General features: G+C 41.3%; 1 protein-coding gene across 1 annotated transcript; it reads right to left on the minus strand.

Moving 5' to 3' along the window:
• Nucleotides 1–385: 385 nt before the first annotated feature.
• Nucleotides 386–12095, minus strand: dyrk4 (dual-specificity tyrosine-(Y)-phosphorylation regulated kinase 4). The gene is made up of 14 exons (XM_053886503.1): nucleotides 11686–12095; nucleotides 8408–8491; nucleotides 6977–7123; nucleotides 6755–6896; nucleotides 6516–6679; nucleotides 5657–5793; nucleotides 5102–5242; nucleotides 3877–4015; nucleotides 3662–3743; nucleotides 3261–3433; nucleotides 2927–2987; nucleotides 2704–2833; nucleotides 2451–2626; nucleotides 386–1749 (listed from the first exon to the last, which is right to left on the minus strand). Exons 1-14 carry the CDS (start codon nucleotides 11707–11709, stop codon nucleotides 1505–1507), a joined length of 1845 nt encoding a protein of 614 aa, XP_053742478.1. The 5' UTR covers nucleotides 11710–12095; the 3' UTR covers nucleotides 386–1504.
• Nucleotides 12096–13305: the final 1210 nt, after the last annotated feature.

Consider the following 13305-nt stretch of genomic DNA (forward strand, 5'->3'; position numbering starts at 1 on the left):
CACTTCTCCCCAAAACATCGTAAGCAGGAGTTGGAAATTAAGATTGTAAACTCCACTTCTTCGTCTTCCGTCAAATGGTACGCCCCTTGTATAATTGTCTGATAATATTCTTCGTAATTTATCATTACTTTTAATCCTTAGGACGTTAGCGCAATTATTAATTTATTATTCATTTATTACTCTTTTTTTAAATAATACATTTTAAATTACATTAAATGTATCATGTCTGGGACAGATATTTGTCATATTTGAAATACTAATTTACATTCACTAAATAGGGATTTCACCGCCAGTCCACTTCATCATCATTAATCATCTGCAGATCTCCATTTGAATCAAAACATTGTACACACAATAATTTGACTCAATAAATCATCTTTTATTTCAACAAAATAGACAGTCAAAAACATTATCACATTTTAACAAACCAAAATGAATCATTGGTTTCCTCAACCAGTGATTTAATCGATTACATCACATCTGAAAACATGTGACAACAGAACTCAGTTGTTCACAATCTCTTTCCTCGGAGCCGTTTGTAGACATGATAGTAAAGTGCAAGATGTCTAATACTGCAAGGCACAAACTATTCATAAGAAGATTGTCTTTTAGTTGCTAATGTAAAAAAAAAAATCTTACAACAGTGATACAAAATGTTTTATATTAACAACACAACAAGTAAAACCTTGTCTACACACCTCACCCTCATGTTATTTAGTCATTATTTAAAATAAGTCCAGAAAATTACCCGTCGATTCCAAGAAGTGGGGATAAGAATTATGAATCCAGTCAGAGACAATATAACTCGCCGCAACTGTCAAACAAAAAATATTTCATTTTTATACTTTTGATGGGTTTGCATTATGCAATATGATTAATTAGTTATAATGAAAAATGATGCCCTGTGAAATAAGGTCAGCAATTGAGAACCGTAAATTTAAAAAAGTAACACAACACCAATATATTTAGAAGTCTCTCGTACATAGTGTTAAACCATTTTATATAAACAACATATTACATATATTCTTAAAGATAACCAAAAAAGAAAAAAAAAAAAACTACCTCAGAGGCTCATGCCACAGCCCCCCACAGTCCAACAGCAGTAGAAATACAATAAATCCATATACAAATACATTTACCTTCATATTTTCAACTAAACATGTGTCCTTTATAATGTTGATGAAATTACAAAATATATTAACCTATTCTACTAATAAACTGCACGTAAAATATCACTTCTCTTAAGTATAACAAAACATTTTGGCTCAGCCTTTGCATAAGAAAAAAGTTGGACTCTCAGGATTCAAAACTGAAACGGAAATGCTGATTTTAAGTGTTTGAACGTGTCTGTCTTTTTGTGAACTGGCCGATTCCTGTCAGTTTAGAATGCTGGGGAGGCTGTGTGCAGGTGCTGAAGTTGGGATTTAGCCAGTAACATGTACAAAACACATAATTACAGAAATGTACATTTTCCTCCAAAGGATAAAAAGGACCATCATGCTCTTTAGTCATTCATGATGGAGGGCAAGCAGCTTGACTCTGTGCCGACGTCCTCCTGAGGTTTGATGATGATGTGGACGGACCTCTCAGACGATGGGTCCTGCTGCGGCGCCGAAAGTTTGCCCTCGCAGACCTCGTCTTCAGCTGAGGCTCCGATGGGCCGCAGGCGCTCAGCGGGGCCCATCTTTGTTCCTGTAGATGAACTGTCTCTCTTTTCACTGTGGCTGCCCTCAGAGCTTGTCTTCTCAGCTGTTACCATGGAAACAAAAAAACAACAAAAGAAAAATGAATTTCTCATGCTCTTTCACGTATATTATAAGATGATGTTCACAGTCAAGTGTTAGTGCTCTGGTCGCATTGTGCAATGCTATATTTGGTTGCAGATTTCTGGCAGTATATATGATCTAACATATGGTAAATAAGGTAAAGGCAGGTTTCCCCTCCTCACTAGATAGACAGGAAATACCTGACAGTGAAGCCAGCAAGTAAGAACTTAACTTAGCTCAAACATATTTTCGTCTTTGTCCTTTTCAATTCCTAGATACAGTTCGTTAGGTCGACACGCAGTTCCAATATCTCTCACTAGGTGGCGACAATGTACTATTCTGCAAATCACCATGGATTTCGGTGAGCGCGTGCATGTTGATGTTTGCGCATGACTAAAGAGACTGGGGGTTTCTGATACATGGGGAAAAAAACCCGCCGTTCCTTCATAATTTTTAAAAATAAATGAAAGACAACATGCAACATGGAAGTGTACATGTTTGTATGTGTAGTGTTTAGGTGGGTTTTTAAGGGAAGAAACATACTTTTAAGGGATGAGACATATTTTCATAACAGAAACTATAATGATAAGATAATGACAGGAACACATCCGCTGCTCACAGAGCTTAAGTTTGTACATCCGCCCGGCTGCAGAACACAGTGAGAGTTGTGACACCAACACCAACCTGGTTGACTGTGGGCTTGTCTGTTATGGTCAACACAGTTGTCGGTGGATGGAGACCCTTCTGTGGTCTTCTTCACTGGTGGTCTTGTTCTGGGACGAGTCTTGTTGAAGTTTCCCTCCAGAATCCACTCGTGTTGCAGCCCCTCGTCCGGAGTCATCCGTTTGGTGGGATCCCACCTGGGGAGGCATGAAATCCAAGTGAGGAATTATTGACCGTGATCAGGTGGAACTGGACAAGAGACTCGAGGACATACGTGAGGCAGCGTTTGATGAAGTCCAAAAACAACACGTCATTTGTTTTCAGTGCAGCTGATAGCTCCTTGGAGCTCGGCCTCCTTTTCTTCCCTTTGCTGTTTGTGGTGTTCCTTGGATTTCCCTTCGAGTCTGCAAACAAACATTTGCATGATCATGACTCGCTTTCGTGGTGCACTACCAATATCAATGAAATACACTGAAAGATAACTCCAAAATTCTTACCAAAAAACAACCTCCTTCTGGAAGCAGACTGGACAAAATCGTTTGGAGGCAGTCCAAGAACCTGGACACAAAATATACAGACACTTAAACCTTCCTTTATGTTAAGGTATGGGCAATTCAGTTTCATATGATACCAAGTGAAGAGTCTAAAGTTGTATATTGTGTATATATATATATATATATATATATATATATATATATATATGTGTCAATCATATTTCTTTTATAAAATAATTATTTTTTATTTACAGTCCCTGATGTATGTGTACAGCTCTCAGCAAGTTGTTCTCATGCTACTCATAACAGAAGCAATGCAGATCATAACCGAATGTACCTCCATGATACATGCAATCTGCTCCACTTCACTCTCCCCAGGAAAAAGGGGGTATCCAGTGTAGAGCTCTGCCAATATGCAGCCCAGGCTCCACATGTCAATGGCCATGCTGTAGGGGTGACCCAGGATGACCTCTGGGGAGCGGTAGAATCGGCTCTGGATGTATGTGTAGACTTGAAAATTGGGAGGAAACAAGTGAGGCAAGTTAAGAGCCAGCTTCTCAAACAGGACCTCTTATTGGCTGTAGTGGTGGGTTGATGAGGTTTCATGAAACAGTGTCCTAATTTTCAGAGCTCAGTAGGTGGCGCTCTTGGTTTAAAAATGATGTGAGTTTCATGGAAAAAAAAAGATTATACGAGGAACAGTGCCCTCTAGTGGCCTCATACAGTTACAGCGCTCACCTCTTTGCTGCTCGTAGCAACTGGATCCAAAGTCCACCACCTTGATGTTCCCAGGGCCTCGTTGAGACAAAAGTATGTTCTCCTGTAAAAAGAAAAACAAAATCACAATTATATTCACACTCTCCAATAACTCTTCAAAAACAGACCCAGCTTCATTAAGTGCAGTTTACTCTTTCTGCTCTGCTTTCAGCTGCTGTTCGTCTGTAACAACTTACTGGTTTCAGGTCACAGTGGATGATCTTCTCTCGGTGCAGCATCTGCAGGCAGCGCAGGAGTGCGTGTGTGAATCGCCGAATGAGAGCGATGCTGAAGCCCTGGAAGTTGTTCTTCTTGATGAGCTCGTACAGATTGACCCTGTTGAGAGAGCGCGAGTTGAAACCACGGCGACTGTGGAGGGGCCGCTCTCCCACTTCCAGCTATTTGCTGCTTCCTGAATGCTTTTCATCAGCCGAAGTAACCGGATCATTAACGCCAGCGGCGGGTAAGAGATCGGTATTTTTGTGACAGTAATGTGAAGCAAGGCGCAGCCTCACGCAGCGAGGCTTATTTCAGAACGTACAGTAAACTGGCAGCAATTAATTCCTGATTGGCTGATGTTAGCGAGGGATCGCAATTCCACTCGTTACGTAAGATGTGATCTGACCGTGCTTTTTCCTGGAAGGTGTGAAAACACTTTATCAAGTGAGAACGAAGCTCTTTGCAGATTATATAAATGGCTGCTTATGTATAGCTGAGCTACTTTTTCCCACCAGCAGAGTCAGATCCCAGTTATAAAGCTAGGCGCTATTCGCAAAATGCTAAAAATAATCGCAAAAAATACTGACCACCTGTGTTCTTCATGTGGTTCTTTTTTGACAAGATATCTTGGCCATATACGGATGGCAGTGGTGTCCAAAAAGCGAGTTAGAAAAGCATGAGGGCCCCTACAACTGACTGTTGCTGGCCGCTCAAACCATAACAATCTCTGGCATTTCTTATTCAGAACATTAAGTGCTTTTATCTTGAGCTGGTTCTGACCAGCAAAATAACAGCGGAAGAGACAATATGTCTTGACAAAATTAGTCCATTTCTTTTTTAAAAGTCAAACGTTCAGTAGGTGTTGCGCTGGGTTTAAAAAAAAAAACAATGTGCAGTTTCAGGGAAATAATTGTTCAAAGTGATCAGCACCATCTGGTGGTCTCTGTTTCATGATACCCCATGGGCCCATGACTAGTTAGCAGCATTGGTGAGCTGCAAATAAAAGATTTGATGACCGAGGCCGTGATATTCATGAAGGGCCATGTACGGCCCCTGGGCCAGATGTTGACCACCTCAAATTTAGCTCTTGAACAGAATAGCTTAACTTTGTCTCCCCCAGTGCTCATACGTCTCTGCTCCCTGAGCTCCTGACCTAAAAAGAAAAGTTGCTCTCGCAGATCAAAGGTGGAAATATGTACAAACCCCAGAAGCTCGAATGAGATGCAGAGGTGATTTCTGAAGTAGAAGTACTCCTTCATGTGGATGACGTTGTGAAGGTTGTCTTTGTCTTTCCTCTTTATCACATCCAGAATCTTCAACTCCACCAGTGCTTGATGATGAAACCTGTAGTTTGAAATGACACGGCAGAGACATCAGAGGTTTTCATTCTTTGAAGCGTTGGCTCAGACAAGGCAAGACGGTACGAGCACTGCCGCCTCACTTTGGCCTCATTTAGTTTCATGCATTATTAAAGTGCTTTTAAGACCTCGTGGCTCCTGAAGTTAACCAGCAGGTTCCTCCGTGGCGACGCGCAGGTAAGACAACACCGCAAGGTGTCGACATGCATCGTTCTAAATCAGGATCCCAGCTATTTGGCTGACCCCAAAAATGTAAAATGATCATGGTCCAGACGTGAGGAACCCTCGCCACGTGGGGTCACATCGCAGATGAATGTGACAAATTATCTTTTCTTCACGGCAAACTTCACCACACGTTCTGTGTCATGGAAACATCAGATCGGATGTGCCGGGGAGGTACCTTTTCTTGTTGCGGATCATTTTGATGGCAACCAGCTCGTTGGTCTTGTGGTCCAGGCACTTCAACACCTGTCCAAAGGATCCTTTGCCTATCACTTCCAGCACTTCGAACCTGTAAGCAATGTGATCGTGCAGAACCTGGGGAAACAAAAGGGCCGTTTCAGTGAATATTTACCGCTTCATAGGAAAGAAGAACTAGTAAGGAGTAGCATCACAAAAAACAGCACATCTTAAAACACCAGTTTTATACTGGTATTATTTATCAAGTTGTTTTTTTTGTGATTAAATGAGCAATAGACAGCAAATTGAAATTAAAAAGCAAGTTTTTATCACCGACACATTTGTAATTTAAAGGTTAGTGCTGGAGCTGTTGACTTATTCTTATGAAATGGACTCTGTTTGTTCTGTGAACTGTTAAGGTCTGGCTGTCACTGGACATGAGAGGCTGCTTCTGTTTGTGGGCAGTGCTTAGAAAACGGTTGTTTTAAAACTAATTTCATATATGATCAATGGTACAACCCAAAGGTGCGCATGGAATTCAAATATAGAATTACTGTATATATAGACTAGCGACCAGCTAATATGTTTCTGTCAAAAAAGCTATGAATATTATTTTGAAAATTTAAAGGTGGATTCATGTCAATCATTGTAATTTAGCATTGTTTAAAATAAAGGCATTTAGCTAACCAAATAAGTGTTTTAAGCTACTTAAATTACATTTTTGGAGCAATGTTTATGCTAACAATGTATGCTGCGGTGCGTAGCACAGATGACACAGATTAAAAGCCAGAGTCCTGATGCAACTAAAACTACTGAACAGTACTTTTGCATCGCATTTGAAATGTAATTCATATTGTTACCCTGATGTAGCTCCCGTGCTCATCATCGTATCCATTGTTCTGGGGTGCACCTTGAGACCCTTCAATCTTCTGAGAGCCCAGACCCATGAACCAGATCTCGGCGTAGTCCATGATCTCCTCCTGTTCAAAGTCCGTCAACCGGCCCTGGAAGTTCTTCAGTGCGTCTGCCACATGGTGAAGAGAGAGAATGACTTGATATTCAGTATTGCTTGTAATAACAGTGCTGTGGGGTAACATACCAGTGGGAGCCATGGGCAGCCTCAGTCCTTCATACGCTTTCTCTTTTTCCTGTTTATTGCTGATGATCTTGTTGCTGCGTGAGACGGGCACTTTGTCAATGGTGGCACCAAACCTCATGGTGAACTGCTTCTGCCGTTCCTCCTGCTCATTACAACCACATAACATCTCAGAAAGGCTTTCTAAGCGCAGAGACCAAACCTTAATCTTAGTCTGATCCTCACCGTCTGGTAGTTGGTCTGGCCACCTTTGCTAGTTATCTGGGGTAAGATGTTGTCCGTCTGCTGATGCTGGTTTTTGGCACTGCTGACCACCACCTGGACGACCTGTGGCTCCAGCTGGGGAAGAGTCACCACGCCCTGCCCGAACTTCTACAACACAGGAGGGTGATTTTTATGTATTAACTATCATATTGTGACACAAATATAGAAAACATAATAAAATTAAAGGGAATATTTAGGTATAGGTGTTGCATTATGTATGCTTGTGCAGAGTGTGAGACTGTGCAGCAGTGAGGTTTGAGGAACCAGAGTTGACCGCTCTTAGCTTCTTAAGCTTCCACTAAATTCATTCAAATGTAAATATGACTTCAGTCCAAACACAGCATCCTCCCCGGCTCATGAGCTTCATCTCTTTCATGTCCATTTCTTCTGCGCCAGCTCGGATGTTCGGGACCCACCGTAAGCGGCGGCTGAAATTACCGATCGGGGTCAGAGTGAGACTTGGATCCCGTCTGACAGACTCTGTCTCGGACACGGTGGGGGAACTGAGTCTGCGCTTGTCTGCAAGCCACGCCGTCTTGTTTTGGCTAACATTTTCAAACAGCGATATTTTATTGGTCCAAGCAGCTGGTTATGATGCTATGACTGATCGAATATGTCCTGAGATTCATGGGTCATTAGCAAGCATTTGCAGACTTACAGTGTGAAAAAAAGAACACAGCCACAGCGGTGGTGATTCACTTCAAGCTTCTGGTTGCCACGGTGATAAAATGTTTTCTTCTTTGAGGAAAAATCGTCTACAGACCCTGGATAAAGGTCTCTATTTCTAGCAAACAAGCAGCAACTTGCTTAGACGTCAGAGCTTGACTACATTTGTCTCAGACCTCAAGGGCTCATTCCTGCCAGCAATGTGGAGTACACACACTTCTGGGAAAAATTAGAATTACTAAAGATATTTCTGTGTCAACGAGTTTGTGGATATGAACCAAGAATGAGTCTGAGTCCACAGACGCTTCCACTATCTGATACTCAAGTGACTTTTGTAAATCAACTGTGATGCAGTTACACATTCTGTCTGATTATTATCAGCTTGCTCTCATCTTCATATCTGATATTGTATCTCACGTGTTAAGAACTGCATCGGGATCTGCCAACTTTGGTATGACGCATAGAGATAGAGCTAAATATAGTCAGCAGCACCTGCTACAACAGGCCATGGAAGTAAACACAGTTGTCTGCGCAGAGCCACGGGGCACGCTGCTGCTGCAGACCCTTTCATCCACGGAGAGGATATGAACACCAAGCCTTTTTACCGCACTCATTTGACCAATTATAGTCAAATTTATTTTTACAAAAACCTAACACAAATGGAGTGAATAAATTCCTTTCTAAAATGATGCATATTTTGGGGCTGAATCTGAGCTTGATTCCGACCTGTGAGCATGTTCGGAGGGTCCCGAGACGATTCCCCTCGGTCGGAACTCTGTGAGGATGAGGGAAAGCCTCTGGCCGTGAAGTCTGTCGGAGAGAGAGACAGAAAAAAAAAACCAAATTACTAAAAATATTTATCCCATAAATAGCTTCTCTTTTCTGCATTTCATCAAACAATGTGTTATGCAACCACATTTCTTCTGTGTGTGTGCACTGGGTGTTGCATAACATTTTCATATTGAAGAACTCCCTTCTGTGAATTGGGTCGCAGCAGAGCTTGCGGAAATCAAACTTACTGAGCCCAAAATAGAGTATTTCTGCAGCGATCCAGCAACACTGAGTTTCACTTTCTTTTCAGTCGACACACACTTGTGTTTACACGTGTTGGTTTGTGAACATGGGAATTGTGCTTTTGCTGATTGCATTCTGATATTTTGTGTTCATTTTTTTTACAGCATGGAGAACTGAGAAGTGGTGGAGATGAAGGTGCTGAAGACAACGTGAAGGAGGCCAGATTCAGTTGGTTTGAACATGTGAAGAGGGGAGTCAGTGGATATGCTGGGGGAAGGATGGTGAGGTGATCGGCTGGTTATAAGGAGGAGGAAAAGGAAAAATGCATTTCATGAATGTGGTAAAACAGGGGTAACTATGGTGCGATGACCAACATGGGGAAAGACGGACGAAGCTGATATGCTGATTTGCTTATGAAAAATGTCACAAGAATCCATTATTATAAAAGCCAAAATGTAAAGGTAATTGAAGTGTGACGTAAAATAAATCCAATTCTGACAAACGTCTCTGTATACTTTTCTGTTTTTCAAGACCATGGCAATGAAGCCATTCACAAATAAAGCAGTCACAGCACTTACAAGACGAAATATAAATAAAATATGTATTTTAAAAAAGTGGAGAAATTCCACAACTATTTCTTATAGAGAAAAATGCTTATGGTAATCCTCGTGTGGTTTTATACAGAAAAATACTGACTGCACCTTTAAAAGGAAGCTAGGGCACAAATCATGAGGCATTCTTTTGTCTGTTGGATTTCCCACTATTCTGAGAGCGAAGCCGGCTTACACGTGCCGTATTAATCGGAGGGTGATCCGTGTCCATCCAGGGCCACACCATATGGACAGAATAAAGCTTAGTGCCATAGGAGCGAAGCCGTTGGGAGGGGCTGAGTCTTTTGAGTCACAGCTTCAGTGTGTCTGATGGAGAGGCAGTGAGAAGATTGTGTCTAACTAAGGAGCACAGACTCCCTGTTGTCTCCACTGCCATGCGAGTAGAGGCGAGGCTCAATAGGAGGGAAGATGAAACCGTGTGATCAAAGCATTGTCATGTGAGAATCTTTATCATGTGCCAGGTAGGTCAGTGTGCCAGTTTGGCCTTGGAGAAAAACACCTGCAGCGCCCTGCTGTAAGCCTCACTAATGAACACTGAGCCTGACCAACCCAGTGACATCAGGATACACCTGCCAGGGCCAAAGACAGTTTAACTCTGATAAATAACAGTTGTTTCACCTAGCATCCGTCCGCTATCCTTAACATTCACAGTCATTCCATTCCAGCCACATCCTGCCTTTCACAGACTTATTTGGGTCAACAATTAACCTGAGTCTTTATTGGGACTGGGAGGAAACCAGAGTGCCTCCAGAGATTCTATATTAGACGATGAGCTGTTTCAAGACGAATACAAAGAAGAAGTTTAACTGCGGCATTATGGAACTTTTCGAGCGGGACAATTTTAAAAGACACTCAGGAGCTTGGTCTGTAAATAATAGATATTGATTATTTAAAACAATTTTCAATAATAAAATAATAATGATAATAATAAAAGAAACAAATACTCTTTAAACTTGAAATCTAAATGAGGAAGGAAGATTCAATTCTAATGAAACACGAATGTTAAAAAAATGAAATGAAGAAATGAAAATGACAAAAATAAAACAGCACACATGGACAAACTGAGAAGGTGAAACTCCTGCTCGATTGTCACCATTAGTCAATCTAAGTTTCAGTAGCATCCCAGCTGGTGACAGCAGACACAGAAGGATCACCATTCCAATAGGTTAGTTGGTCAAAGTGTCAGCGTAGCAGTTGCAGTGCAACGCAGTAACGAAGTCCACTTTATAACTCAAGGTTTTTTGACACTGGGCATCACTCTACATACTGAACTTGGATTCCAAGAATATTTCCCACCAAAAACTTCCTGTTAATGCGTCCAAATCACAAAGGTCAAAGGTATCGATGTCAGCCAGACGTATATATCACAACACATATCGACTTACAGAATCTGTCAGCACAACAAACACTAGAATCGGAGAGTGAAGCAAAAATAGCTGTGGATCAGATTTTTCATCACAACTTGGCATGAGGTGCAGAGAAAGGAGGCGGAACATGAAATAAGCATTATTATGGGATATGGTGTAGGAGAATATTGTATAATCCGTGTGGGAATGACACATTCACGCCTCAAGTGATTTATGAGGCAAAAAAAAAAACAAAACAACACTGAAGATGTTTTTTTTTTACTTTTGCCTTCAGCTGTGTAAAGTGACACCTGTGAAAGGGCTTCACCCAAAATGGAGTCTGGAGCGAAGCCCTGTATCTGGGCAAAAGATTCAGTGAAAAGACAAAAGTAAAGTCAAAGTACAGTCTGATTTAATGAGTGTTTTTTTTTTTTTTCTAACTTGCAAATATTATGTCAATCTCAATGTCTGAGGTCTTTCATTTTGGAAGTATAGATCTGCACATTTTCAAGTATGATATCCATGTCCGTGTTTTATCAATGGTGCATTCAGGTGTGAAGCTCCATGCCAAAAAAATACTAAAATAATGTAATCTAATTTCCACCTCACTTTCCCATAATATTAAAATTGGTTTACTCCAAATGCTATATGTATGTATCTGTAATGGCAGCAAGGATATTTAAACTATGAGACACTGATTAAAAAATGTAAAATGTTACATGAAAAAAAATGACACAATTAAACATATATTTGGCCAATAAACATGTTTTGTAATCCCTATGTTCTTTGGATTTGTATTTTTTACATTTTCATGGATGGTTTACTGAAAACCCAAAAGAAATAGAAAAACACTTTTGCTATATTTCATTTTAATATATCTCAAGAGACGAAAATGATTTTTCATAAACTGAGAGGCTTGGGTATTTGAGAGCAGTGACAATGACTATTTTTCATTTATAATCTCAGTTAACTATCTTCATCCTGTCGTAAACATTTAACATTAAGATACAAAAAAAACCCAATGATGTCTCACCTTGTTGTTTATGTCTGGTAACATGATTTTTTTTTTGTTGTAAAGAAATGGAGGATCCAAAAACGCCGGGAAGGATGATAAAATCCCAAATCAGAGCATATTAAACATCCACGCTTCCATCCAGGTCCGGTGAGGTCTGTCTTGCTGTTGGATTCCTGGTCCACTGAGAGGTTCCGGAGAGGACGTCTTCCAGGTTTTACTCAGAGAATTCTCTGTCGTCACGGGGAGATTACAGTCAAGCTGTCGAGGGTCTTTGTCGAATCACCGGCGCAGCCACCTGCTCAGGTCTGTGGCAGCTGGGGGAGTCCCGATATAGATTCGGCTGTTTTCATCTACCTACAGGCTGCGGGCTGCCTGGGCGCGCGCTCGGACACCGACGCGGCTGCTCACGCCGACACATGGAATCCACGGCAAATGTCATGTAGGCAGATAAACACACACTCGCATCCACGCAGACACGAGTCTTATGTAAGAGCAGAGTTTTCCCTCACTCTTCTGAGGATCCGAGCGAAAACCTGTGTCCTCGCTCGGAGGGGTCGTGAGTCGATTCAGTTCTCAGCTTTATCAAAGATGAAATATAAGAAAAACGGTTTGAATAAGAAGATCGCGCCGCCTCATGCTGTCAGTTTTAAAATACACTTTGGATGGTTTTTAGCGACTAGGGTTGTTCTAATAAAAAACAAAACAAAAAAAATATTGATGTTTCATAGTCCAGACTGGGGGCCACTTGGGGCCCTTGGCTAAGTTTTACAGCCAACCATGGCCAGCAAGTGTAAGCACAAGAACGCAGAGAGAACCTGCTCACCTGGTCTCAAAAGACAATGTCATAAAGGAGTGATTATAAGGTGATGCTCATTTGTTAACACAGAGTCCCTCATATTCACTTTGTGTTCCGTAGAAGACACTTGGTATTACATTATTATTATTATGTTACATTCCGAGTGTGATGACTAGTCAATACAGTGTACATAAGTAGTGGCTGACAGTTTCTTATGTGTATATAAGTCGTCGTCGTAACTGTTGTTTCCGTGGTGGTGCATGTCAGTCTGCAGTTAAGAGATGAAACGATTGGTCAAAATGTTGAACATACTGGTTGCATTTCACACAAGTCACTATTTATTTTCTTTTTAAATGACAATACGTAAAGGTCCTATGGTTACTAGTCGTCCAATGGTTAAAGTAGCTGGTGAGTTGACCACCAAAATAGTCTAGTTGCAGCTTCATATTGCTTATTATCAGCTCCCATATGATTCGACCAAAACTTTGAGCTGTTACAGACACATTCATGCTCAACGTTTTGTACAGATCATGGATACGGAGGTCCGCGGTCCGTGCTTTGCGTTAATTTCGTCCGTATTTCTGCATGTTTCCACAAAGCTTATAAATACAGACCAAACAGAGCAGTACCACCAGTCACCATGGGGGCAGCGTTGCTGATACTACCCGATGCCTAGCTCTAATGAGACACAAAGAAGACATAACAATGGCGGAAATTCTCCGTCTTCCAGTCGCGATATATTTAATGGCTTCACCGACCACCACCTCCTACAATGCTGCCTCCATTTTCCTCTTTTGTGCAAGAGGTACATTATCAAAACTTCTTCCACAGTCACCATGTTT

This window comes from Synchiropus splendidus, chromosome 14 (genome assembly GCF_027744825.2).
Source record: "Synchiropus splendidus isolate RoL2022-P1 chromosome 14, RoL_Sspl_1.0, whole genome shotgun sequence".
NCBI lineage: Eukaryota > Metazoa > Chordata > Actinopteri > Syngnathiformes > Callionymidae > Synchiropus > Synchiropus splendidus.